We start from the raw sequence: 27,725 nt of genomic DNA on the forward strand, positions 1-27,725 counted from the left end.
ACGACCCCAAAGGCGAAAGCCCCAGCTGCCCAGACAACCACCGAGACCCAGTCCTGTCCGTGTCCGTGTTTAGAAAGCCTCAGGTTCAGGTGCAGTGCTGTCCCGCGGACCCACGGTGTGGGCTGGGCGCTGCGGGCCGCGGGAAGGCAACAGGTCCCCAGTCTGCTGGCAGCTTCATTGTCAATTATGAAATAGAGGACTGTCATTCCCCAAAAGCCACCTGCTGCTTTTGTTACCACACTGTCCCCTGTTAAGGACACATGTCCCTAAAATCCCTATACTGAAACTCTGACCCCCAATGCGATGTGATGATGTTAGGAGGTGGGGCTTGGGGGGTGATGAGGTCGTGGGGTGGAGCCCCCTTGGGAGAACCCGGAGAGCCCCTGGGCCCCTTCCGCCACGTGAGGGCAAGGGGAAGACCGTGTCTCTGAACCCAGAAGCACGTTCTCACCAGACACGGACTGTGCGGGTGCCTTGGCCTCAGAACCATCGTGTCAGGCTCGTCACTGGACGTCAGGAGAGGCCCCGCAGGGCTGCTGCCCTCCCGAAGCCCTTTGACTGTCCGTCCTCCCTTCTCCAAGCTCGTGAGGAGCAGGGAACGTCAGAACAGCACAAGGCAAAGGCGCGGAACGTTCTCGAAGCGAGCTGTCCTCTGCAACACCGACCGTATCTTCTCTGCTTTGTCGTGCCTTGGAAGGCAGGGTCCCCGTGCAGCAAGGACCTCGTGCGGCTCCAGAGGCCTCCCGCTGAAGAGCCCCCGCTGCCGTGCTCCGCGTGCTGGGACGTCCTTTCCACCCCAGGAGCACGCACCGACTGACGTGGCTGGCCGTAGCAGCCGTGCGCCTGGGTGTTCCGTCAAACCCCCATCTAGATGCCGCCGTGAAGCTATTTCTAGATGAGATGGAAGTTAGTCAAGTCTGAAGAGAGCCGCTGACCTTCCACACGGTGGTGGGCCTTGTCTGATCGTCTGAAGGCCTGAAGAGAAGAGCGTGAGGTTCCCCGAGGAGGAAGGGGCTCTCCCGCAGACGGCCTTGCTCCCGCGGCAGCATCTACGGATCTTGGACGTGTGGGGCCCGCGGGACCCCAGCCCCTACCATCAGCCTCTCTAGACGGAGGGATCGACCTGTTCTCTGGGGAACCCTGACAAGTACAGCTGCTCTCTACCGCTTGCCGCAAAACCAGAATTTTTCTGACCCGACGCTCGACTACATCAACCGCCACCTCTGCACGAGCGTGTCCGTTTGGGCCGCACGCGTCTTCTCAGGGCTCAGCTCGCACCTCCGGGAGCCGTCTTCCCGCAGATGGAGGGCTTCTGGTTCACTTTTCCTTTCTAAACTCCCCTGTCCTCCAAGAGTCATCTGAAGCCCCACGTCCTCTGCGATTGCATCTGAGTCAGTCCACGGACACATCTACCCCCCCCCCCCCAACCCCAGTGCCCCAGTCACGTCTCAGTTGCCCCTCGCAGAGAGCGTGCACGCCGGGCACCGGGGACGCGGGGACCCAGTGCGTGCCGCAGGGCTCGGGGCACGGGAGGAGGCCGGGAGGCAGAGTCGTGCTGGTTCACGAGGCCTGGCCTGGCAGCAGGCAGGGGTGGGTGAGACGTGCACCCCGGAGGGCTGGGGCTCCCTCGGTGCCAGTAGATTCACGGGCCCAGCTCAAGGAGCCAGAATAGCAGACGTGTTAGTCAGAGGTGTTCGGGAGCCAAATTCTGGGGAAACCCAGCCAGGTCTCGAGTTCGATGAGTGCCCAGACAACTCAACAACAGACAGTGTGGTCTTTGGCCTGGGGGGGGGCAAGAGACCCTTTCCCCAGAGACAGAGTCTCTGTCTCTGCGGAGACTGTGGGGTGGAGGCGGGGCCGGCAGCCAGAACAGGGAAGACCGGCAAGAAGGCCCGTCCTTGCAGTTGGGGTGCGGACGAGAAACCGAGGGCCAGAGCCCCAAACCCTGGAGGGAAATGTCAACTCTAGACGCGCGCCCAGCTGACAGGGAGATTTTTCGGGGCCTTATCTCGGCCGCACATCTCTCGCCCCTGCAGCTGCTCATGCTGGGCGGGTATTTGAGTTCCAGACGCCTGTGTGCTGAGCGCGGCAAGCAGGGACCGGCGTGGCTCCAGCACCGCACGGCGACATCACAGGGCAGACTTCTGGGGTGCTCCCCTCTGTGGCCCTCGAGGGGGGGCCGGGAGAGCTACGCGTGCAGGGAGGAGGGAGTACGCGCACAAACGAGCAGTCCCTTGAGGACGCCGGCGGTGCCGACGGGCGACAGGCGTAGGAAGGGAGAGACGGGCGTCCCTGCGGGGAATGCGGGCCACGGAAGGAGGAAGCGCCCGCGGTGTGGCTTCCCGAGGGCCCCGGAGCCGGGCCCCAGCTGGACGCGCGGCACGTGGTCTCACGTCAACCCTGCCCGGCCGCCCCCGGTGTCGGGACCCCTGTTTTCCTCTCCTCCCCTCTCCCTGGCAGGGGCCCCGCTGACTGGAAGTGTCATTCTGTGCGAGGGCTCAGTCCATCTCTATTTTTACGCAGGTGGTCTCTACCGTGTCCCTGACTCTGTGGGAAATTATTTAAAATGCTGTTTTCTTCCCTGAAACTCACAGCCCGCAAGACGGATCCCTCTTCGGTGTCCTTTCCTTGGCATCTGTGACAGGGGAGCCCCGGTGGGGGCAGCCCCTGGCCAACGCAGAGGGACCGCTCCAGGATGGGGCCTGGCTTGCCGGCCACAGGGGTTTCTCAGGTGATTGAGATGAAAGGAATTGGGAGGGTATGTGAGTGTTTGTGTGCACGTGCGTATGTGTATATTTGTGCATGTGTTTGTGCACACGTGTGCAATGCATTGTGCACACACGTGTGTTTGTGTGCACTTGTGTGTGCACAAGTGTGTAACGAGTGTGCACATGTGTGCTGTGAATGTGTACACGTGTGTGCTATGGATGTGCACACATGTACTATGTGTGTGCACGGTTTGTGTACACGTGTGTGCTGTGAATGTGCGTGTGCGTGTTTGTGTGTGCATGTGTACTCATGTGTGCATGTGTGTGCTGTGAATGCATACACATGTGTTGTGAATGTGCATGTGTGTACCATGTGTGTGCATGCGTTTGTGTGCATGTGTGTACACGTGAAGGGTACATGTACATGTGTATGCTACGTGTTCACATGCATGTTTGTGTGTGCGTGTGCACTCATATGTGTGCACGCATGTGTGCTGTGAATATGCATGTGTGTACTCTGTGTCCCTGTGCACTCATGTGTGTACATGCGTGTACTGTGTGTGCACTCGTGCTGTGAATGTGTGCTCGTGTGCTGTGAATGTGTACACGTGTGTGCTGTGGATGTGCACATGTGTGTTTGTGCGTGCACACTCGTATGTGTGCACACGTGTGCTGTGTGTGCACGGGTGACTCCCCTGTCCCCACCTGCACTGCACTGCTGACGAGGCTGAGGCATCCCTGACTCGGGCTGCTGTGAAAACATGTCTCCTTCCCTGTGGGCGTTTGATTTGTGGCCCCTGAGGACGTGCCTGGATTCAGACTATTTTCCTTCATTTTTCTGAGCCCTGGAGGCCCCTTCAATCTTGAAAAATGTTGTCCCTGTTTGGGAACGTCCTGGAGCTGTTTCTTTGGGGGCGTTCTCTGTGCTGGGTGGGTGGCCTCCACGAGAATCGCCCGCGATGCCCGTGTTTCAGGGTCGTGGCTGGGAGCCCCCTCCCTTCCAGGGCGGCTGGACCCACGGACCGGCTCAGGACGGCTGGGGCGCCCTGGAAAGGACAGCTTTCACCGTGAGATCAGGCTGTGCGAGGGCCCCCTTGCCCTCTGGAGGTCGCGAGGGGCCCTGGCGGCTGCCAGCTGCGCGTCCTGGGCAAAGCTGGAGTCCCCCAGGCAGTGCCTCCTGGACAGGGGACTTTGAGCGTCTGGCCGCAGGCGGTGGCCGGCCCGCGGGGAGGCCAGCAGAGTGTGCTACAGCTGCAGAGCAGGGCCTTGCGGGGAGTGGTGGATGGCACCCACCGTGTTAATGTTCTGCAGCGCGTTTCCTTCCTGGAGCCTCTGTGTCCCGGGAACAGGGTGTTCAGCCCGCGCACTGGGAAAGGGCAGCAGGCACGCGGCTCTCTGGCTCGGGTGTCTGGATTGGCTTCCGTTTGCTCAGAAGCCCGGGACAGAGAGCCGCTGCTCTCCCTGGGCCCTGCTGCTGCGGGTGCTTACCCCGGAGAGGTCCTCAGAGCCCCCAAGCCCCCAGCCCCACCCCTCTACGCCCGTCACAGTGCTGCCCTGGGACAGTGCCCTCCCCTCTGTGCCCCGAGCGCCCCTGCACGGGTCTGGTGACAGTGAGGCTGCAGGAGGGGCAGACCCCCTTCAGTTACTTCGCAAAAGCGTCTTTAATGGTGACGACCTACTCGTCCCCATCAGTGTCAGGGGCCTGATTTTGTGTCTATAAATACATCAGCAAGCAAGCCAGACTCGGGGGTGTGAGTTCTCGTTGAAGGTCTCGATACCAGTAAATCCCCTAGGTGTGCAGAAGGGGCTTGTGGGAGAGGCATGGGCACTCGGAGGGGGGTCCCTGATTCTTTGCCTTGGTTTAGGGGTTGGGGGAACAGGAGTCTCCCCTCAGCTCTTGGCCTCGGAGCTCCCGTCTTTCTCCAAATCTTGGTGGGAGGGGGGGGGGTCCCAGGAAGCCTCCTTCCCAGAGGCTGGCCTGTCCTTGGGAGCCGTCCCTCAGAAAGGCTGTGACAGAAGACACAGCTCGCTCTCCACCGCGGTCACACCGGCTCCCCTCCCAGCGGCAGACCGGGAAGCAGGCTTCCCAGCACCTGGCCCACCGGTTGGACCTCAGGATGGAGGGACAGACGAACCGGTCAGGGAGTCTGGGCCAGACCCTTGGGCCTGTCCCAAGTGGTTCTGGCCACTGTTTCTTTGGGCCACGTTCCTCAAGACCAGGCTGGGCTTCTGCACGGCTTTGCGGGGGGCAGTTGGACTCCCCTCCCAGCCCCGGAGGGGTCAGCGAGGCGGGGGTGGTCTCCCCAGACCTGCTTCCTCTCCCCTTCTCAAAGGCCTGTTCCCAGGGGAGCAGGTGACGGGGGCTGGAGGAGGCTGTGTTCTCTCGGCCGGGGTCTCCGATCACCCCCGGTTTTCTCTCCCGTTTTCCAAGTCGGTGCATTTTCGCCTGGCTTTCTTCACCTTTATCTTCAACCACTGTACTACATTTTCCATTTCTGCTAAGAGAGTACGCATTGCCTTTTCCTATTTGAAGTTGCTTTGAAAAAAACCCCAAGCATCTAGTTCCTGCCTGTTGGGTGTGTAGACTGCTCGGAGGCGTGTGTCAGAATACGGCCTGGGGCCCTGCTCTGCTCTCTCTCCTGCAGGGGCGCCTCCTTCGGTCGGTCGGCTGTGGGCTCGGCCTCTCGGAGGAGAGGCTCCCCGCCACTGCCCCCGGTTCTTGTTGACTGTCCCCTCGTACTGCGGACGAGACATTAGTAGCGGTTTGTGGCTCTGAATGTGTGTGTGAGGCCCGCCGGCCGTGGTTCTGAGGGTGGGCTCCCTGTTTCTACCTCTGTCGGTATCTTCACGCTTCCCTTAGTGCCACAGGCCACCCTGGAGGACGCTCTTCCAGACCCCTCACCGGAGGGCACAGCCTGCCTGTGATCCCTCAGGGAGTGAGTCGGGGACAAACAGCTTTTCCAGCATCTGTTACACAGACTTGCACTCCATTGCACGCGCATCCTGGGGCCCGGCCCCGGACAGTCCCAGGTGTCCAGCGATCCAGGTGCCCGACACTCGCTGCCCCCTCTGCTCGGTGGGACAGGGACAGGGGCTGTCTCTGGGCTCATCCGTCCTTTCGCAGCTGCCTGACTATTCCGTGATGGGGCCGGGCTTCCTCCTCTCTGAGTCGTTTTCCACTTGTGTGTCCGCTTTCCAGCTTCCGCGATTTTCCTGCACCTCCCCACCTCTTCGGCTCTCCTTCTCCTTGTAGATTTATGGCTTTAAAAGCTCTGCCAGCCTCGCTTTGGAGGTGTTTCTGTAGAAAGCGGGAGAAAATGTACGCATCCCAACCACGGTCACTAATTGGTCACTAAAATAATAAACAAATAATGAAATTCAAGGACTTTTTTTGGCTAAAAATTTCAAGTACACTTTCATGCTGACCAGCGTTTCAAATTACTGTATATTGATTTTGTGTCCTGCAACTTTACTGAGTTCATTTATTAAACACTTGTTTGATGGAGTGTTTAGGATTTCCTATAGATAATACCATGTAATCTTCAAATAGTGACACTTTATTTCTACCTTTCCAATTTGGATGCCTCTTATTTTTTTTCTTGCCTAATTGCTCTGTCTAGTACTTCCAATAGTATGTTAAATTAAAGTGGTGAGAGTGGGCATCCTTGTCTCGTTCCCGATCTTAGAGGACAAGCTTTCAGCTCTTCACCATCACTGAGTGTGCTGTTAGCTGGGGTCATGTCAGGTATGGCCTTTATTATGTACCTCCCCTCTATACCCATGTCGTTGGGAGGTTTTATCACAAATGGATGTTACATTTTGTCAACTGCTTTTTCTGCGTCTGTTGAGCTGGTCATATGATTTTATCCTTTATTTTGTTAATATGGTATATCACATTGGCTGATTTACAGGCATTAAACCATCCTTGCAACCCTGGAATAAATCCCACTTGATCATGGTGTGTGATCCTTTTAATACACTGTTGAGTTCAGTTTGCTAGCATTTTTCTGAGGATTTTTGCATCTGTGTTCATCAGGGATGTTGGCCTGTAATTTTCTTTTCTTGTAGTGTCCTTATCTGGTATCTGGATAATGCTGGTCTTGTGAAATAAGTTTGGAAAAGGTCCCTCCTCTTCTATTTTTTGGAAAAGTTTGTGAAGGATTGGCATGAATTCCTCTTTAGATATTTGGTGGAAATCACCAGGAAAGCCATCTGGTCCCGGACTTTTGTTTGTTGGAAGGTTTCTGATTAATGATTCAATCTCCTTACTAGTAATTGGTCTGTTCAGAGTTTCTTTTTCATCATGATTCAGTCTTGGTAGTTTGTATGTTTCTAGCAATTCATCCATTTCTTTGAGGTTGTCCAATTTGTTGGCGTATAATTGTTCACAGTAACCTCTTATGGTCCTTTGTATTTCTGTGGCAGAGATGTAATATCTCGTCTTTCATGATGCTATTAATTTGAGCTCTCTTTTTGTTTTCTCAGCGAGTCTGGCCAAAGATGTGCCCATTTTGTTTATCTTTTTAAAGAGCCAGCTCTTACTTCATCGACCATTTCTGTTCTTTTTAGTACCTGGTTCATTTATTTCCGCTCTGATCTTTGTTATTTCCTCCCTTCTACTAAGTTTGGGCAGATACATCTTAATATTTTGCTTAGAGCTGGGCGATGCACAGGGTTTGGTAGAGTGTTGTGCTGGTGTGTGTGCTGGGCCAGGGAAGGGGGCGCTGCTGAAGGCAATCAGAAGCTTTCTTTATTGGGGTATCTTTTTACACTGCTTTCTGCTGGTGTAACTCCCAACTGCGTGGGCCACAAACGGCAGAGTATTCTTGGCAAGCCGTGTTCCAGTTGCCATTTAAAACCTTTTCCCCTCCTAAAGGCAGTTCTCATGTGAAGAGAGGAGGAAGGGCCCCCTAGACTGTGGTTAATAGGAAGGAGAATCCAAAGGCAGTTTTGAGCTGAGTTAGGAGCCGTTGACTGGCTCGAGGCCTCTCCACGCTGGCACCTTATGCCTCCATCGGTCTTGGCAGTGACGGGCTTTTCGAATGATCATTGTTTTCAGCTCTATAACGGATACATTCTGCTAAGTTTTGTATAGTAATAAACGCAGTTTCCCAGATGGCAAAAACAGCTTCTGGATATTATGGAAACAGATTTCAGTAAGCCTGTGCTATGTCTGTGGTGGTAGTGGGGTAATGGCATGTTGGGACCTGAAGTTAGATGAGTTGTTGGATTGAGTGCATCTCTGGCAGCAGAAACACATCCTTGTGGAGTGGCCCAGGCATCTCCTGTCTCACAGGGAATGTTCTCACTGGAAAAGTAGCAATTTTGCATTTGGCTTTATAGCAAGCTTGTATTTCTTTGGAAACAGTACATCTTACCTTTGGAAAACACTCTAGTTGGGTTGAAGTATTACTGATAAATCAAGGACAACTATAACGTGCTTTTTTTACTTGTTAGGTAATGGATCTTAATGTGCAAAACAGTGCACGCCAGGGGCGCCCGGGTGGCTCAGTCGGTTAAGCGGCCCACTTCAGCTCAGGTCATGATCTCACGGTTTGTGAGTTCGAGCCCCATGTCCGGCTCTCTGCTGTAAGCACAGAGCCTGCTTTGGATCCTCTGTCCCCCTTTCTCTCTGCCCCCCCCCAACTCACGTTCTCTCTCCCTCTCTCAAAAATAAATAAATGGTAAAAACATTAAAAAAAAAAACAAAACAGTGCCAGCCATGGATGGTTCACCTGTGCACGCACTCAGCAATGTCGGCTGATGTGGAAGAGAGGTGTGGGGGAGGCTGGGTTCTGTTGCTACCTGTCGTCTCCCAGGTCCTTATTATTACCATCTGGAAAATAATCACATTGCAGAATTTCTGCAACAACTAATTAGATAATATGTATAAAACACTCAGTATATTTCAATTTATTCAGAATTTCCATAAGGTGCCCTTATAAGGCATCTTGAGAAGGAAGGACAAACTTGTCTACATGATTTTATTGAGAACAAAGACAAGTTCAAGTGATCTGTTACTTTCATGTGTAAAAATAAAGAGACAACCTCCGAGTTAGGCAAACGGTTCACGCAGTTGGACCCTGACCGCTCTCCAGCGCGACCTGGCTGTGCTCACCTTGTCTCACGGTCATGGCAAAGGCCAGCTTCCCCAGCGCTGTCCACCTGCCTGACCGCTCAGCTCAGTCTCTCTGTGACTCTTTTTTGGCACACAGGTCTCTGGAGTCGAGGCTTGGGCGAAAAGCCCAGAAGTGAGGTGAGAGCACATCACCCACAGTCTCCCGAAGGGAGGGAAACAGTGCGCTGGGGAGACCTTCTTGCCAGGATTAAGTAGAAGCTGGGAGAAGCATCAGTAAAGTCAGTGAGCGGAGGGGGCCGGCGACGTGGGGTCTGCACCCCGACCAGCGCTTGTCCAGTCCAGAGCAGCTGACCGTCAGTGCGGGGACTCTGCGGTGAGCTTGGGAAGACACGATCAGAGACCTTTGGTCAATCGCCCTACATCGGCACGTCGAGGTGGAAAAGAGGGCTGACGAGAGCGTTTGGCCAAACACAAATTAGCCAGAAATAATAATTAAATTCTATCGTGTCTCCAGCAAGAATAAAATCCCGTCGCAGTGTTAGCATAGTAAAAGAAATAAACAAAGAAAGCCAGTGCGCCTGATAAGGCGTTTTGCTAATGGTCTAAGTGGGTTGGAAATCTGAGCATGGCTGGCGTCCTGGGCCCTGACTTTCTCCTGCTCTTCTGCATTGTAACTTCCATCAGTGACAGGGATTTAAACTCTGGATCCATAAGGTATGTTTTAGAATGACCTCTTAACACTTACTACTTTAAAAATCCCCACATTTCCAAGAGAAAGGAACTTCTGCGGACTGCTCTGTCCTCCAGGAACTGTTTGGAAAATATTGAGTTATTTCCTGTCTTAATTGTGAAACACTTACATGTATACGTGTCTTTACTAATGGGATGTTTACCTGGTATTCATGCCAGTAATAACTTTCTGGAGATTTGAGAGTGACAGACAGACATAACCATGACCTAGTGCTTTAAATAAATGTGTTGTTTTTTGCCCCCCTCCCGCCCCCGCCACCAAAGAAAAGTGGAGACTTACTGTGTCTCCAGACTCTATCACCATTGTCTGTAAGAAGTGACTCTTGGCTCTTGGGTCCCGTGCTCTCTTCCCGTCGTTAGGGGGGCTTTGAAGGGCCCAGCCCTGCCTCATCCGTCAGAAACGTAGACAAACCCACTGCACGTGTCTTTCTGGGATCCCCAGAGGGTCTGCAGGTGATGTGTGACAGACACGTTGACACATCTTTCTTGAGTAAAAGGCTCTGAGAGTCACGTTTTCTTCTGTTCCCCGTCGCGCCCGGTGCCTCCAAAGGAAGGGAGGGAGAAGTCCCAGGACCACAGGTGTGGGCACCTCAGGTCCGGTCCCGATCTTGTTGCTTGTGAGATTGGGCTCGGGCATTTGACCTCCTTGCCTTTATCTCTCCTCCGTAAAATGGGAATAATTCAGGTTTCTCCCCGTAGGCAGCGAGGGTGACAGCACGGGCATGTTTTCAGTCTCCCGAGTTCGGTAGAAAAGTGCACGCGTCAAACAGTCTCGCGGTCCCCGAAATCGAGTAGAAAGTAAAAACAGAATTTTTAGCAGGAAGTGCTTTTCAAAGGATTTATGTCAGATCCGAATGCAAATTTTCTCTGGATGATCTCACAGTTAGTGGTATATGCAGTGTTTCCTTCTTTCTTTCTGCCTTAATTTCCATTAATGTTTCCTAATTGCATTCCTCATTTACGGAATCATTTGCAGCTGCTTTGCTCACCTGTTTCTCAGGCCCCAAGAGTTTTATTATAATTTCCCCTGAGCCCTCCGGCCAGGAGGAATGCATCTCAGCACTCAGCAGATTCTCAGGGCTCTGGAATCTGAAGGGGACTTCCTAGTGGATTGCAGGAAGACCCATTTCTTCCCCATCTTCCCCGGCCTTGCGTCCATCACCCCCCGGACAGAAATGAGACGCCCTCTCCCCCCGCAGTGTGGGACCCTGTGCTTGGAATACCAAGCTTTTGTCTCAGTAACCCGTTGCAGAATTTGCCGAGACAGCCCCTCTTCCGGCCAAAGCTTCAGATTAAACATCCGATTAAAAATCAGATTTGGATTTTCTGTTTTGTTCTTTTTCCCCGTGCCCCTGACAAGTCAATTGAGGCATTGTTCTTGAAAATCCTCACTCTGGTTTTCTGTGCGCGCCAGAATTAGCTTTTTTTTTTTTCCTCCTGTAAAGTTGTAAGCCAAGGCTAAACTATTTCAGCAATGTCGTCTGCAATGGATACTATGCAGAGCCTGGGTGTGCACAGTTCTCTGCGTTTCCAACCGGTCCTCGCTGCGGACCTTGCAACTTGTGCCACCCCTGTGCTCCCTGCGTAAACACCTGAGCCGCCTTCGCAGAGCCGCTTTACAAGCAGCCGCATTCCTGCCACACTTGCCTCGCTGTCAGCCCCCCAAGTTCGACTCCGAAATTCGCCCCCAAGTGCATTAATCTGCTGAAAATGCCAAAGGCGCACCGCCCTCCGTGAATTTTCTGGACCCTGTGGTGTTGATGGTGCCTCTTGCTGGAGAGCCAGCTAATCCATCAGCAGATTTGAGAGGCGACCTTCAGGACTGGATGCGGTAGCATCGCAATCCACAGGTCTAGGACAACCGCGGGGGCTGGGGACTGCCCTGGGCTCGTCAAGTGGTGGGCACCGCGGGGCCTGTAGTGAGTGGAGCGGGTCGCTGCTCCCGGGCAGGCGAGGGGAGGAGGCACCGCGCGTCTTGCGGTCGTGCCGGGCACTCTCCTAGGGCGCGCGCGCGTGCACGTGTGTGCGCGCCTATGCATGTGTGCGCGCGTATGTGCACGTGTGTACGCGCGTATGCATGTATGCGCACGTGTGTACGCGCGCGCGCATGTGTGCACGCGTGTGCATGTGTGTGCACGTGTGTGCATGTGCGTGCACGCATGTGCGCGCGCAGGGAAGCCGGCACGCTCGCGGCACTGACTGGCGGCGCAGCCCCGGGGGCCCGTCTCCACCTCCCGCTCCCGCAGACCCGCGCCCGGGGCGGCCCCCGGCCCGAGCGCGCAGCCGAGCGGAGCCGAGCGGGGCGCGGCGGCGGCGGCGCGGGGGTGGGGCTGGAGGAGGGAGGGAGGGAGGGAGGGACGGAGCGAGCGAGCGGGAGGAGGATCCGGGAAGTTCGGGAGTTATTTGACAGCCGCCGGCGGAGCCGCACGGGACGCGGAGGGCCGCCGGGTGCGGAGGGCGGCGGGTGGAGTCGGGCGCCCGCAGCGCGGGGACAGGACCGCGTGCCGCGCGCGTCACCATGCTGCTCCCGCAGCTCTGCTGGCTGCCCCTGCTCGCCGGGCTGCTCCCGCCCGCGCCCGCGCAGAAGTTCTCGGCGCTCACGGTGAGTCGTCCCGCGGGGACGCGGCCCCCCGCCTCCCCTTCCCGCGCGAGCGCCCGGGGCGCGGGAAGCAGGTGACCCCCGGGAGCGTGGCGCCGCCTCCCGCCGGCGGGGTGCGAGCAGGTGGGGCCCGGGCCGGTGCCCGGGCGGCGGCGTGGGGCTTCTGGGCTCTTCCCGCCGCGTGGGGGTGCCCTCGGGGTCCCGCGCTTCCGGCTGGCGGGTGGGCAGGGCCCCGCGCGGACCCCGGATTGCCCCGAGGGCCTCCCCCCCACCCCCCCCACCGGCATTCGGCGGGTCGCGCACTTGCCGGCCCGTGGGCCCCGTAGCGCGCTCGGCCTCGCGCCCCTCCATCACCGGGGCTCCCCTGCGGGGAGTGGGGTGGGGGGGGCGAGCTGCTGTCCTGGGCCCAACTCCTGAGCCCCCCGTGCTTCGCCCGCCGGCCCCAGAGACCCTCCCTGAGGGAGACTAGGAGGAGGCACGTGACATTAAAAAGAAACCCTATTTTCGCCCGTCTCCGCGGGCACAAGTCGCGTCCCGCGGCCCCTCCTTCCGGGCCCTCTCCGGGTCCGGGTGCTGCGCGCAGGCAGGCGCGCTCCCGAGCGCGTGGGTCACCGCGGTTGACCGCCGTGTGTTTTTCTTTCTTAGCCGAGACTTCTCTGCAGCAGTCTTGGCCGGCGGCGCGCGGGGCCGAGCCCGGAGCTATGTGCGGGGCCCGAGCCAAGCCACCGGCCGCCGGCCCAGGCCGGGTGTCTGCAGCCCCCAGCTCGGGCGGACCTCGTGGGCTCCGCAGTGTTTGCAAACCCGTAATTAATGCAATCTGCAGAAACGAAAACATTCCACTTAAATGTGTTTTTGAACAAGTGCTTGAGAAAACACGAAGGTGGAGAGAACACCTCTGGTGGAGAGATGCCTTTTAAGTGGCGGGACTTGTCCTCAAGGCGTTTATTGTATCGAAAATACCGGAGGTTTGAAAGGAGCTGTGGTCCGGTTCTGCTTTTCAGCAAAAATTTGAAGCAGTCCTATGAGCCTTTTTTCCCCCCCTCGGAGTAGTGTGAGGGGGAAAAGACGTTAGTGAGTTCACTGTTCATACCTAAAATTCTTCTGGAACCGTCCTTGGGTCCCTGCCTTGTGTCTTGCAAATGACTTGTAGATTAGAAACTGCTCCCTGGAAGCTGTAAGGAGGTTTTCACAGGCTCAGCCTTCCTGCAGAACGTTTATCTCCGGGAGAGGCCATCAGACACTGTTTCCTGTGCGTATCCCGGTGTCTACCTCCGTGGCCCAAACACGCTTAGGGCACAAGCTCCTCATGGCAGACTCCTCCCCCCCCCCCCCCCCCAGTAGCTCCCTGAAGGCCACAGAGAAACAGACCGGATCTCAAAAGAAGACACTGGCATTTCCTCCTAGAGCTGTGGCCGCGGCTTACCTACCCTTGCCACGATTTTCTGAGAGTGTAAAGGGTGGAGTCCCATGTGCCCGCTCCCCGGGGGGCACCGTGGTCCGTTGGTACCTCCCGGGAAAAGCAGAAGAGGCGGTTAGCTGTTGGAACCGTTGGCATCCCTGTAGGTTCTCTTCTCTCCCTGCCGCCCTTCTGTGTGACATTTACTTCGGGTTTTCTGGCGGCAGGAAAAGCTGCCTGGGGACTCCAGGGCGGGCGATGGCCCTTGACTGCACTCTCCTCCCGGGAGACCTTCTGCCTGAAAGCTACGTGTGCAAACACAGTGCCCTGGCGGGAGAAGATTTTGAAGCCCTCAAATATTTTGGCACGTTCCTCCCCATCCCGCCCCGCCATCTGAGAATTCAAGAGGTTGGCCGAAGGGTCACGGGGAAGTGTTGGGAGCCCTGGGTCTGGTGTAGGGACCATCTCTTTTCCCATCCCTGCCTAGTATTCGGGGAGCTTTCGGTTCCTCTGCAAGATTTACATCTGATCTTCACTAAATCCGAGAGACAGTCCGGGAGCCCGGGAGTGGCGTCTTCTGGACGGGTGACGACCCTAGACACGTTACTGAAGTTTCTTAATCCCCAGGTTGCTTATCGGTGTCGTGTGGACAAAGTGCTGTCTGATTAGGTTGCCGTGCGGATTGAAGATAAGGCTTTTCCTGTGCGGGGGGTCTCTTCTCCCATTCACCTTGCTTTGGATGGCGCCCGTGCCTTTGGTCCATAGGAGGTAGTTTGAAAGACCTTAACTGTCGGCTGTGGTGCTGTGTCCTTCGGGTGTGAGGGCACTGGCCTCTCGTGGTTTTCCCGCCCGTCACAGGGTGCTTAGGACGCACCGCTTTGCTCCTGGCAGCTACCTGCGCTTAGTTGAGGTAAATTGTGCAGGGCTGGACAATGCACTGTCTCTCCCACCTTCTCTTCTCACCTAGAGACGGGGATACTCCCCCACCTCTGTGGGTCAGAAGCCCGTCACGCTTGGCTTCCCGGGACCGTGCACCTGCCTGCCTTCCTCCCGACACCGCCTGGTCTGTGTCTGGGTGTCATGCGGTCAGAGTGTCCCTGGGTTCGATCACCTCCGCTGCTCTGTGTCCAAGGCTAAGGGAATCTGCTTTGCTTGACTATTATCTTTTTTTTTTTTTTTCCTTCCAAGTTGTTCTTTAGAAATGGCACCATGAAGCCCTTTCTGATGGCTTTTATGATCTCCTGGTCCTCAGTGAGACTTTCCAGTATTCCTGCCGATCAGCAGGTGGTGTTAAGTGATTAATCTGCCCTAATTGGGGCCACTTGTCTGCCTTCCTTTAAGAGGTGGGTACATTCTAAGGCCAGACGGTGTCCCTTTCTCGTGGGAATGGTTGACTTGTCTCGAGCTATTTCTGTGAAGGGCTGAGACTGTGGCACAGCGTGGGCATGTGCGATCCCTCTTCTTTCACTTTGCCACAAGTGTCGTCGTGTGGGTTTGGACAGACGGACGGCCAGCCCGTCCCTGCAGGTTTCCTTCGGGGTGGCGAGGAGGCGCGTTACGCGACCCCCTTCCCACGGAATTTGAGCCGGGCCAGCGGGCTCGCTGTAGAGCAGGCCAAGTGCCCACGCTTAGGGGGCAGGCGTCTTGCCACGTCTTGTTGCCAGCGGGTGCCATCTCCTGGGCCCTGTCCGGAGGCACAGGTGGTGGCACTGAGCGCCTCCGTGCACCACACACTCCGTCAAGGGCATCTTGTGTGTGCTTCTCCTGTGTGCCCTCAGCAACCTGCCCACAAAGGTTCTGCTGCGCCCACGCTGGAGAGTCAGGGAAGCTGCCCCTGCCACTAAGCTGATCTAGCTGTTTCCAGATTCAACCCGGAATTATTTTCCTTCCCTTGGGGGACGGGCATTCCCTGCTCTAATTTCGGTGACACCTTCAGGGACTTTATAACTCGACACTCTTTTCCCTCCTACCTTCCCCCTGGGGAGGGGACGTGCTCCGGACTCGTTGGTCTGGGGGACGTGGAAGGACAGGGTCGAGATGGCTGTTTTGTGCCCCATGTGTATTTCTTTGCTTTGAAAGAGAAGGGGGGGGGAAGGAGTGACAGTGTTTGCTCATATATAAATTTTAAAAAGTTCGTCATTAGCACGTCCCCGAGAGGGTCTGACAGCAGCGTTTCTGAGCCATGGCGGCGGGGGTGTGTGTGTGTGGGATGTGCACCGTCCCAGCATGAGACGTGCCCAACAGGCAGTGATTCTGCGTGTTTTCTCCCACTGCATATGCTCTGAGTGCACGGTGCTCCGGGAAGGCCGGGTTTCATTCATCAGCAGAGCGGCCACGGAGGCGGCGAGGGAGGAGAGAACTCACCACAAGCGACAGTCTCCAACCTAGAAGCCCCAACGTCAAGACCATAAATAAACACATAAGCAGCCTCAGGCCCTACGAGGATCGGGTGGTAAATGGGCATCGATGTAACGATGACTCAGAACAGATTTCCAGGCAATTCTATATCAAAAGAAGCCTTCCCGACCCCCTAGGATGTTAGGACAGAGGCTGTTGTTAAGAGGGGCAGAACAGTGGGACAGAGCGAGGTAACACCTCTATTTCTGAATGACAATTGCACTTTTCTCCACATACCAGACAAAGGCTGAGGATGATGAATCTCCAGTGGGATTTGGCATTAGGGAAGAAAAATTACGACTTAGAATTAGAAAATTAGAATTGTCCCCTCTCTGTGTCCCCGCTTGATGGGGTTGGTAACGGGGTAGGATCCCGCTATTAATATCCGTACGTGCTTGGAGTCTGAATAACGCTCGATACGTTAAGTATTTAACCAAAGCCCACAAGAGGAAAGAATTCAGAGAATAAAATCCTAAGTTCACATGGGCTGAGAAGAAATTATTCTCAAAGTATTACTAACAGACATTTTTATGTGGTTTCGCAGTCCCAGGCTGAAAATCAAAGAGCAAAGATTCCTAATAAAACACAAAAAATTGGAGCCAAGTAAAACGTTAACGCATTTATATCGTCAGAATTAAAAAAAAAAAAGAAATAATAAATGGAAACTTGTGTACTATCTGGCTAAATTTAATGAGAACTTTTGACAGGAGGGCAGTCTTAGAATGACGACTAAATCCCCGATTCTGCCCAAACTTTGCCGCGTATGACATACTGTGGCAGGTGATGGACGGGTCTGGCGCAGAGGAGGTGAAGTGTCCCTACGGTGAGTGCTTCCTTCCTCCGGGAGGGGCCTTCCCTCCTCTACTCGCTTTTCCCTGGTGGTCTTTCTCGTCCTCCTTCTGCCCGAATCACGGCGGGCCCTCTCGGCGTCTGTCACCAGGACACCCGCCATCCGTGCGGCCGTGGCTGCGGTAGCTGGCCCTGAAATCCAGAAGAACCTTCTGATTGCTGTCCCCCACAGTCCCTCCTTGCCAGCGCTGGTGCGTCCCCTCCTCCTGGCTCTGCCCCGGTGGTCAGCTTGCTGAGGGGGGGGCCCGGCTGCCATCCTGTCCCCCCGCATCATGTTACGACCCGTCCGTTAGCAAGCCCCACACCTTTGGGGGGGTGGTAAGCCAGCGCTTAAGGGTTGAGGTTGCTGGCACGGTCTCTCACGATAATAATGAAGTTTCAGAAAGCATGAAGAGTTTGAGGTCAACACAATAACGTGTGGCGTGTTTGATCACCGCTTGAGAACACTTCAGTGCGGCCTGGGGCCGTCAGCCCCGCTGCATTCTGGATGTTCGCAAACTTGTTGGATTCTGGTCACTTCTTAGAGAGCAAGTTCGTTGGCTTGTTGGTGAAACAGTGCCCAGCCCAGCCCACAACGGGCAGACGGGATGATGGACGTGTCCCGGGCCAGGCCGAGGACATTCTGTGCCGTGGGCGAGGGTTGGCGCTCGGGAGGCCATGCTGAGGCCTCGCCGTGAGGGAGGCTGTCTCGGGCCCTGTCCCGTGAGGACCGTGTTGGGGAGCCCTCGCGGCAGGGTCCCCACCTCCCTCAGGGCGGCAGGGGAGGGCACGGGGCACCTGGAGCCTCGGGGAGACTTTCTGGCCGTCCCATCTGCCCCGACGGCGAGGGTCCTCTGACCAGCGAGCAGATCTGCCTCTTTGCAAGGGCGCCACACTTTTGTGTCTGGGCGGGAGGTGGCCGAGAAGTGTTCGCACACGCTCCGAGGCAGGACGGACGGTGCGTCGCTGAGCGGGCCGACTGATGATCTTAATTTCTTTTTTTTTTTTTTTTTTTTTCAACGTTTTTTATTTATTTTTGGGACAGAGAGAGACAGAGCATGAACGGGGGAGGGGCAGAGAGAGAGGGAGACACAGAATCGGAAACAGGCTCCAAGCCATCAGCCCAGAGCCTGACGCGGGGCTCGAACTCAGGGACCGCGAGATCGTGACCCGGCTGAAGTCGGACGCTTAACCGACTACGCCACCCAGGCGCCCCTGATGATCTTAATTTCTGAGGGAACCTGGTGTTCGTGAAGGACCCGACTTGCCTCTGGGGTTTGGCAGGCGCCCTTCCCCAAGACTTTCCAGCTGCCTGGGAGCTCCGGGCGCTGGGGTCCGGCGGCCCCCCTGTGGCCCAGAACCTGACCCCAGCGCGGGGGCTTTCTCATTGTCCTCCCCTTCTTCGCTCGTCGGACTGGACGTCGACGTGCCCTTTCTCCACGCAGCTGGTCTGTTTCTGGTTGACTCTGCACGGGGCAGCTTCCCTCTGCGACCCTGCCCTAAGGATTCCTAGAGCCCTGAGGAATATTATGGTTGAACACAGCTGTCACAGAGCCACCCTCACGGCTCCCCGGCCGCAGGGACCCTTCCTTGCATTCCAGATCAAAGTGACATAAAGGCTTCATAATATGCAGTTGCCCCATGGAGGAGAGCCAATCACGCTGAACTACGAAAGGGAAATTACAAGATAATAAATTCCACAAACGCTGGTAATTTTGAAAACAATGCTCCAGATTCGAAGGAAGGTTTTAGAGCAGAATTTAGTGCATTGTTTGTTCTCAGCTGTGTACTGATTCATTCCACATGGGGTTGGGGAGTGTGTGACTGAGATTTTAAATATATGTAAAATTAATGGAAAAAGATCTTTGGGAGAGAGAAGCGAGTGTCCCGCCAGTCTGTGGCGGGCAGGCTTGAGGCCGCCTCGCGCATGGGAGCGTGGGGGTTCCTGGCGGGCTGGGGGTCGGTGATGCTGACGGTGTGTCACCTGCGTGGGGCACAGGTGTCCCTGACACGCTTTGGTGACGTGCAGTCCCCTTTGGCGCAGTGAAAACTGATGTTATGCTTTCCCATCATACTTTCTTCCCAGAGATCAGGCACGTTAGGTGCGTTATTAAACTGTAGCGTCTTCACTGGAAACGGAGCCCAAACGGGCCGCGGGGCCTGCGGTCCAGTGTGGGCTCCCCGGCCCCCCCCCCCCCCCCCCCCCCGTCCCGCCCCTGCCCCGCCCACGGGCCAGGCGTGGGAGGAAGGGGGAGGGGATGGGGAGGCCCCCCGTCTCCCATGGAACTGGCTGAGGGAACTGGCCGAGTGCCGGGCGTCAGGGCCCAGAGTCCCTCATCTTTGGGAAACAGACACATGCAAAGTTTTACATGTTGAAAAGAGAGAACAGAAACGTCTTGTGTCCTGCTCCAATGGCACCCACTACGGAATACGATTTGTCATCAGCAGGATTCTCTCTGGAAGGGGTTTGGTTTTAACGTGGGCTGAGAATCACACAGTCTTTAACAATTCGTCTGGGGGCGCCTGGGCGGCTCAGTCGGTTGGGCGTCCGACTTCAGCTCAGGTCGCGATCTCGCGGTCCGTGGGTTCGAGCCCCGCGTCGGGCTCTGTGCTGACGGCTCGGAACCTGGAGCCTGCTTCAGATTCTGTGTCTCCCTCTCTCTCTCTCTCTCTGCCCCTCCCCTGCCCGTGCTCTGTCTCCCTCTGTCTCAAAAATAGATAAAAACATTAAAAAAATTAAAATTCATCTGTATCCAAATCCACAAGAATTTACGTCATCGGTTTGCATGGGCCATTCGTGGAAGTGGTTAGAGAAGATCACTGGGTCTTCTGGAGGCCAGACCCCTTGCTTCTCAGGCCTGGGCTGTCTCTCCAGGGTTTAGAGAGCTCTGAAGACAAAGGAACTCATCCACGTGCCCGGGGCGCCGGCTGAGCACTGCCCCGAGTCTGCTGTCAGCCCTTCTACGGGGATCCGCGGGCCCGAGGCTCCCGGCTTCCTTTCTGGACGGGCTCCATTCTGGGCTCTGGCCGACCCATATCCCTTTGGGAATATGGCCCCCAGTCTAGATGCAAGAGCTCGAAAGCAGTCGGCCACTAAGCCGCCAAGCACGACCTCGTCTGAGGCAGTAGTGGGGTGATGCGGGGTTCTCCATGCGGTGACTCTCCCTGTCGTCGTTGTAAGTGGTCTTTTCTGTGTTTTTCCCGTTACAACTAGATTTGCATCCTGATCCCATCATCTCAGATGGGGACTGTCCCCTCTGGCTTATGCAAATTTGTTGAGCACTCGCTCCTCTGTCTTCCAGTAAGAGGGTTGGCCTCCATGCACCCGAGGGACAGGCTAGGATTCAGTCCCGGGATATGAGACACGGGCACATGTCCATTTGCCGTGTTGGTTCACTGTGCCAAGGAAGAAGCCCCAGGAGCTCTGGGTATGTCTGTCCCCTCCTCCCCCCGCTCTGAGAATCAGTGCCGCAGAAATCAGCGAAGCCCTACATCAGACGCCCAAGTACACGTTCCTGTGAACCTTGCTCCAAAAAACCCCGATAACTGACAGTTTGTGAACAAGGTCGTTCCACCAGCTACGGATACTCCTAGCTGTTCTGGTTCTAGCTCCTTGCACACAGGATATCTCCCGGAGACGTGGACGTGGTCTTCTAAGCGTCAGGACGACTGTATCTGGTTCGTGGGACTAGGAGTTCCGTGTGATATAATAACTTGTTTTCACACTCGTTTTCTCTCTTAAAATAGACAGCCAGCTTCCTGTGCTCCTGCGATGTTATCTCGCGTGTCCTCATACTGGCCAAGACGCTGTATATATTTCGTGGGCGTGTGTATTTTAGATTTTTGTAAGCGCCTCAGGATAAGGAAAGTGAGCAACAGCTCTGACCTGAACATACACGTTTGCTAAGGTGTAGCTTTGCCGAATCTGCAGATGTGTGTTCCTGATAATCAGGTCTTCATTCTTCGAAGATTGATCTTTTGGAGGGAGTGGTCGCAGACGGATCATTCTTTGCATTCAGAGCTGTAATCCAGGTGGCGTCCCGGAGCCCTTCCTAGGCACTCTGGCCTCCGGGGCCACCGTGACACCCGGCTCAGAGAGCACAGGTGTGGTCGCTCCGCTGGGTTTTATGCTCAGGTGCTAACGTTCCGGCATCGGCCACAGGGGGGAGCCCGAGAGCAGCCGGGCTGCGGCTCCAGGAGGGGCTCCTGGGTGGGCTTTGGGGTTTGACCGCCAGCCGAGCCCCCGCCACCTTGACATCGAGAAGACCCCATGGGCCGCTGCCACTTAGTGTGAGTGCAGGCCCCACATTCAACTCCCCAGTTTTAAAGATTTGACTCAACCTGAGGAGATGCTAAATCAGGGAAGGGAGAAACAGGGACACTTGTAGCTGATGTTTCCGGAAGCTGTGTTTGGAAGTCTGGGATCAGCCTGTTGAATTCGGGCTGTTGCTCAGCTGTGGGACAGGCGCGCCGTGTTACTGGGGTAGAACGGTGGCTCTAAGCAGCCAGTCGGGGGCGGCCCCCGCTGCCCCCGGGACGCTGCGAGATGGGCTCACTCAGCGCGTCCGACTGTTATCGGAAGCAGTGGCTTCGCTTACTTTGTCCTAAATTGTTATTTGCTGTCCTCGTGCTCCAGGGACAGAAGCTCTCAAACAGACTACTCTATGATGGATCTTCCCCGGAAAACGATCGTGCCCCTTCCCCAAGTCTGCGGGCTCTTTGCACACGCTCCTGTGGACCGCTCACCTGCACGGGCTTGGGGGCCATTTACATTTCTTTGTGGCCCAAAATCGGAAGGACATTTAGAAAAGTCCTTGTTGGCCCCATTCTCATTCATTTCTCCGTCCCTCCCCTTCCTTCGTGTCCAGACCTCTTCTCTCTGCACCTTCTGCCGTCGCTGGGTGGCCCGCAGACTGGGCTCTGGAGGCCGTCAGGAGGCCATGCCCGCTGTTCTGGGGTTTTCCAGACCTCCACAGCGCCCGGTGTTTATTCCCAGCTTCCTGGAGGCTGTCAGGGTCCCAGTGTGGTGCAGGGTAGCCCTGCGGGTTGCTGCTGGGACGGGGGGTCTGTCCCCGGGCTCTGGGAGTCCTGGAGTGCGGCCTGGGCCGCGAGGGGCCCTGGCCTCTGGTCTGCGTCCCTCATAGGGCTGTGCACCCACGCCCCGGGCTCGAGCAGGCCCTGGACGCTCAGGTGGGGCAGCCTGTGTCCCGCAGAATCCGGGCTGAGCAGCTCTGAATCCAGTGCCTCCCTGGGGGCGGGCACGTCCGGGCCGATGCTTCCGGGGTGCGATCGGACAGGAGGCCGGCCAGCAGCCTCCCAGAGCTCGGGTCCAGCCCCGGGTCGGTGCTCCCTGAGCACCGTTCCTTCCCCGGCGGCTTGGCACCTCAGCCCTTTCCCCCCATCCTTGTTCTTCTTACCTAAACCCCAAATTTAGCTTTAGCAAAACGTGACAAAATAATTGGCAAAGCAGAGTTAGGTGTTCATCTCTGTCTCTCCCTCCCTCGGTCTCTCTCTTTATAGCTGTCTCTCTGTGTCTCTTACGCATTTGTATCTCTGTCTCTGCCCTTGGGTCTCTTGACGTCTGCAGCGTGCACGGGGTCACTGCCCGCCAGCCTCACCCTTGCAGCGGCCCCGCCGTCCTGGCCTCGGGCCTCGGCTGCCTCTGCATCAGCAGGGAGGCCCCACAGGGAGGATGGAGAGGCCCCTAGGTCGTCGGGCTCCTTGAGCTGAAATGTCTGAGAACACATGAACTAACCCAGAACTTGACTCGGCCAAATCCTAACCGGGTTTTGTTTTAAAACATCGCAACTTTTTAAGTTAACTCTCCCTCCTTTTCTTTCTGGGCTTCCCAGTTTCTTTGAGAGCTCAGGACAGCCCTGCGTGCGTCTGCGGCTGTGAGGTCCAGCTCCGGGTGCTCCCAGGGGCGAGCGCGGCAGGGCGGGTGGGGGAGCGGCCCCCAGCTGTGCCCGAGGTGCCCGTGACCCCCGTGCCTGCAGCCCAGCGCCCGGTCCACGTGGCGGGGGGGGGGGGGGCCTCTCAGCGCGCGTCCCTTGGAGCAGAGGATGCCCCGGGGGACGGGCCCGCGCAGTGTGTAAATAAAGTTGCGACACAGCAGTTCCGGGCGTCGGACGTGCTTGAGGGCCGGGGGGCGCGTGACAGACGTGCAGCCTCCCCCGGGCGCCTGGTGCTGCTCCCAGGTCACCGTCCAGCCGCGGGGCGCTCCGCCGTCCCGCAGACAAGACAGCTGTGCGCCGCGCAACCCGTGTCCGGCTGGAGGCGTGGCGGGGGGCAGGGGCCACGGGAGGGGGTCACCGCTTTCAGAAATGTTGCGGGAGGGGGGCGGGGGTGGGGGCGGAAACTACGAAGACAGGCTCCTGGACACGGGAGAGGGTCTCATGAGCCCCCCACCCCTGCCCCGGGCTGCAGGGTCTGGGGAGGGTCGGCAAGAGCAGGAAGCGCCCCGAGAGGGCAGGCTGGGCTGCTCGGGGAGCCTCCAGGGGTGTCAGCAGGGGTGCAGCTGTGGTGCTGGGGCGGGGGTCCCTGGTGCCGGCTCCTCAGCTGTCTCTCGGTTAGAGTTAGGGTGGGAGCTCTCCGATGCCGGAGCCTGGACGGGCCATTGTTGGGGGGGGGGAGTGTCCACTTTGGTCTGATTCTCATGTAGGAGTTTTCTTGAAAATAGGCCAACGTTGTAACAGTAACAATTTCCCGGTGCTGCCTTTCATCCCAAGAGTTGCTGTCTCTGTGCAGAGGCGGAAATGAGAGCAGGAGGGAGGCAGGAGGAGGGAGGGAGGCAGGAGGAGGGAGGGAGGCAGGAGGAGGGAGGGAGGCAGGAGGTGGGAGGGAGGCAGGAGGAGGGAGGCAGGAGGAGGAGGGAGGCAGCAGGGCCGGCTCAGCCCTGCAAGCCCAGGTGTACCCGGAGGCTGAGGCTGCACTGGGTTCCCCGTCGGGAGAGGCTGGCTTCTCTCTCATCGCCTCAACTTGGAAACGTTCATGCTCTCTCTCCTTCCCTCCTTAAAATTCACTTTCTGAAGCATACTTGAGACTGCTTGCTTCACTTTATGGAGGTTACATAACAATCAGGTAAGACAGTGTGGACAGAAGGACGCAGATTTCATCATTGCTCCTGGGGCCTGACTCAACATCACTGGTGTCAGATGTCCCGGCCCAGCCGTTGGGTTGGTAGTAAAGCTGTGGAGACAGGAACCCCACAGTGAAGGAAGAGTGAAAAAACCCTAAGGCCATCCTGATGTCACCCAAATGGAGGGAGGACCCTGGGGAAGCAATTGCTCTAGACTCCCCAGTGCACATTCCGAGTGTGGTGCCTCGAGGGCATGTAGGGGTGCAGGGGCGGTGCAGGGTGGTGCCGGGGCACACGGGGGATGTAGGGGCGCCCGGGTGGCGCAGGGGCACATGGGTAATGAGCTCGGGGTCCCCGCCACGTGCCTGTAGGGGCCGCACGTGGCTTTCCAATTGTGAAGGGCGGCAGTGCCCTGGCCGGCCCCTGCGTGTGCGGATGCCAGCGGGGGACCTGCCAGCGGGGGACCGGGGGACAGACGTTCATGCGGGCGGGTGGGGCTGGGCCTCCCGTGGCGGTGTCACAATGTGAGGGCTGGTTTGTGAGTGCTGCTAAGCCAGGGGCCACTTGAAAGCTTGTCGCACACGTCACTCTTGAATGACACACTTGTGAACGGTCACAGCTTGTGAGCAGGGAGATGGCTAGGTGTGTGGGCCCAGTGAGCCCTGGGCAGGGGTGGGGGTATGCATAGGGCTGGAGGGAGGCAGGTGGGTAGAGGGAGGTGGGGCATGAGGAGGTGGGACATGGGAGGAGGTGGGGTGGGCGGGGTGTGGAAGGTGGGATGGGATGGGCGGGGTGTGGAGGGGGAGGGGGTTGGAGGGAGGCAGGGTGGGAGGGACGTGGGCAGGGTGTGGGAGGTGGGGTGTGGGGGAGGCGGGATGGGTGGGGGGGTGGGCGGGGCGTGGAGGGAGGTGGGGTTGGTGGGGGTGGGGCATGGGGAGGTGGGGTGGGCGGGGCGTGGAGGGGGGAGGGGCGTGGAGGGAGGCAGCGTGGGCGGGACACGGGCGGGGTGTGGGAGGTGGGGTGTGGGGGAGACGGGATGGGTGGGGGTGAGTGGGGCATGGAGGTGGAGTGGGAGGGGTGTGGAAGGTGGGGGGTGGGGGAGGCAGGGTGGGAGGGGGTGGGTGGGGCATGGGGAGGTGGGATGGGCGGGGCATGGAAGAAGGCGGGATGTGGGCGGGTTGTGGGAGGTGCAGTGGTGGTCAGGTGGGGAGAGGGGTGGAGGGCCCTGGCATGCGTGGGGCGTGAAGGGGATGGGACTCTGGGTGGTGGGCATTCCGAAGGGACGGTCCTTCCCTGGTGTTAACCTGCATCCCGTGGCTCGGTTTGGATGCACAACAAAGCCAGGCTGCGTGGAGGGTCCCTCCCACGCCCGCGCTCTTTCTGTGGATCGGGACCCTCGTGGCCCCCTAGTAGGGCTGCTCCTGCACACGTTTCTTGCTGCCACTGGGTGGTGACAGTGACTTTTGGGCGTGGGCTTCGTGTTTTGGCGATGGTGGAGACAAAGCGTCTACTCTGCAGGGTCGCAGTGTCCTTTACTTACGGGCTCTCTGCGCGGAGCTAGATTGACCAGTGCTCTCAGGACGGAGGCGGGGAGAGCAGGGTGCCGGGGGCTCTGGGGACAGGTACTGTTAGCAGGAGCGTCTTCGTGTGCAGCACAGGACCAGGGACTACAAAGTGTCACCAGAGAGCAGAGGAGGGAGCAGTGGGGAGTCGGGCGGACGGGGAGGGAGGTGAGTGGCCCGTGCGGGAGGAAAGTCTGTGAGCTCAGCCTTCCTCCTTCTGCCCCAGCCACGTGAGCTTAGGTGGGAGTCAGGCGGCAGGAGGTTGAAGGGTCTGACCGGGAACAGGTGCACACGCATGAGTGCGAGGTGGCCGTTTTCCGGTCACGCTCAGGTTTTTCAGTGTGGCGGACGGTACACAGTGTGGAATGAGCCAGGCCCCGCCTGGCGTCCTCCGTCTCCCGGAGACCCGTTGCGGGCGGCTGGACCCATCCTGCTCTGTCCTGTAACTTGGACAGACCTGCGGGTCTGGACTCCGACGTGAGGGCCCAGGTGGGGGACACGTGCAAACACGGGACAGAAACGTGTGTGATGCAGTCCACCCTTTACAGAGTATAAACTGGGACGGGCGCCTGGGTGGCTCGGTCAGTTGAGCACCCGACGTCGGCCCCGGTCATGGTCTCTCGCTTTGTGGGTTCGAGCCCCGCGTCGGGCTCTGTGCTGACAGCTCAGAGCCTGGAGCCTCCTTGGGATTCAGTGACTCCTCCTTTCTCTGGCCCTCCCCCTCTCATGCTCTCTCTTTCTCTGTCAACAATAAATAAAATTACAAAAATTAAAACACAAAACAGAAACAAAGTATAAATCAGAGCAAAGCTCAGGGCAGCACGCGGGTCCCGGAGTGGCCACTGCCCCTCTCACCCGGGAGTGACTCCTCATTGGGGGAGGGCCGGGGACTGACGGGCACAGTCACAGGGGGCCCCTGTGCAGGACTCACTGGCGGCCTGTACCGACCCGTGGGTGGCTGGTGGTTGTAAAGTGACCGGGAGACGTCAAGTGTAAATGGGCAGCACAGATTCTAACGTTACCTGTGTGGGTGTGATAGGGGTTCCCGGACCCTGCGTAGCCAGCCTCCTCTGTGAGCACTGCCAGGGTCACAGACCCGCCGGGCGCTGGCCACGTGCTGCTCCGGCTGTCGTCTGGGGGCCGGGGACTCCCGGCCTGTCTCCCGGGACGAGCGCACTGGAGATCAGTCTGGCCCAGGTGATGGGGGCAGCGGGCCCAGCAGAGGGAGAGTGCTGGTCTCTCCAGAAGCTTTTGTTCTCTCTCTCTTGCCTGCTGTTCGGGAACTTCCTAACTGGTCTGATAGTGACATCCTGCTCCCGTTCTTCTTGGTCTCAGTGCTTTCACGGCCGCGTCCCCTCACGTGTGCCGTCCTCCCCTGCCGGCCCTCGGGGTACGACACATGGCTCACCCTGTTCACCCGCCGGAGAAATGGACACTGGGGCCCGTCCCGAGACAGACTCTGGCGTGGGATTTAGCGCCACACGGGCCTCCCGGACTTGTTCTGGAGGGACCCCTGGGGACGAAATCCTGCAGGAGGGCCCCTCGCTGGGCCCCTGTGGTCAGTGGGCAGGAGGACTCAGTCTGGTCACGAGGTGGGGGGGCGGGGCCGGCCGCGGAGTCTCAGTCTTTGGTGCTGTGGGATGGGAGGACGTCCCCCTCCGTCACCGTGCCTGTGATCGCTGTCCCTGTCAACACACGCTTCCTCCGCCGCGGTGGCTTAGCGTCCAGCTCTTTGAAGGGAGACCAGGCGTCTTGGGCTCGGCCGCGACCCTCCACGTGTCCACCCTGCGCTGGGCTATTTGCAGCGTGGCCTGCTACGCCCTTGCTGTGCCGAGCCCCACCTGCACACCTGCCGGGCGTCCTGTGTCGGGGTGTTTGCGTGCTCTGCCTCCCTCACTTGCCAGAAACGCCGGCTCTTCCTCCGGGAAGCCTTCCGGACCCTCAGGTTGGTCTGGGGCCAGCTCCGCGAGGAGCTGCACAAAAGCCGGGACGGCGAGTCAGGCATATCTTATTACTCTCACTTTGTAACGATTAAAAGCTAGGGGCCCTGGGTGGCTCAGTCGGTTGGGCGTCCGACTTCAGCCAGGTCACGATCTCACGGTCCGTGAGTTCGAGCCCCGCGTCAGGCTCTGGGCTGATGGCTCGGAGCCTGGAGCCTGTTTCCGATTCTGTGTCTCCCTCTCTCTCTGCCCCTCCCCCGCTCATGCTCTGTCTCTCTCTGTCCCAAAAATAAATAAAAAACGTTGAAAAAAAAAAAAAAATTTAAAAGCGAATGTATTAAGTACACCTTGGAAACCAGTGGACTAATTTATTTTTTTTAATTTAAAA

At 57.6% G+C, this 27,725-nt stretch overlaps 1 protein-coding gene across 5 annotated transcripts in view; it reads left to right on the forward strand.

Annotated features, from left to right (window-relative positions):
- Window positions 1-11,897: 11,897 nt before the first annotated feature.
- SMOC2 (SPARC related modular calcium binding 2) overlaps window positions 11,898-27,725 on the forward strand; it is a 164,778-nt gene continuing 148,950 nt past the window's right edge. For 3 of the 5 annotated variants that reach the window (XM_078447586.2, XM_078447588.2, XM_078447591.2), the window contains exon 1: window positions 11,898-12,139. In XM_078447586.2, the coding sequence (XP_078303712.1) occupies window positions 12,056-12,139 (84 nt within the window). In that variant the 5' untranslated portion in view covers window positions 11,898-12,055. The remainder of the gene's footprint in view (window positions 12,140-27,725) is intronic. The other 2 variants (XM_078447589.2, XM_078447590.2) reach the window with 1 other exon arrangement.

The sequence above is a fragment of the Panthera onca genome, chromosome B2 (genome assembly GCF_046562875.1).
Source record: "Panthera onca isolate mPanOnc1 chromosome B2, mPanOnc1 haplotype 2, whole genome shotgun sequence".
Classification (NCBI taxonomy): domain Eukaryota; kingdom Metazoa; phylum Chordata; class Mammalia; order Carnivora; family Felidae; genus Panthera; species Panthera onca.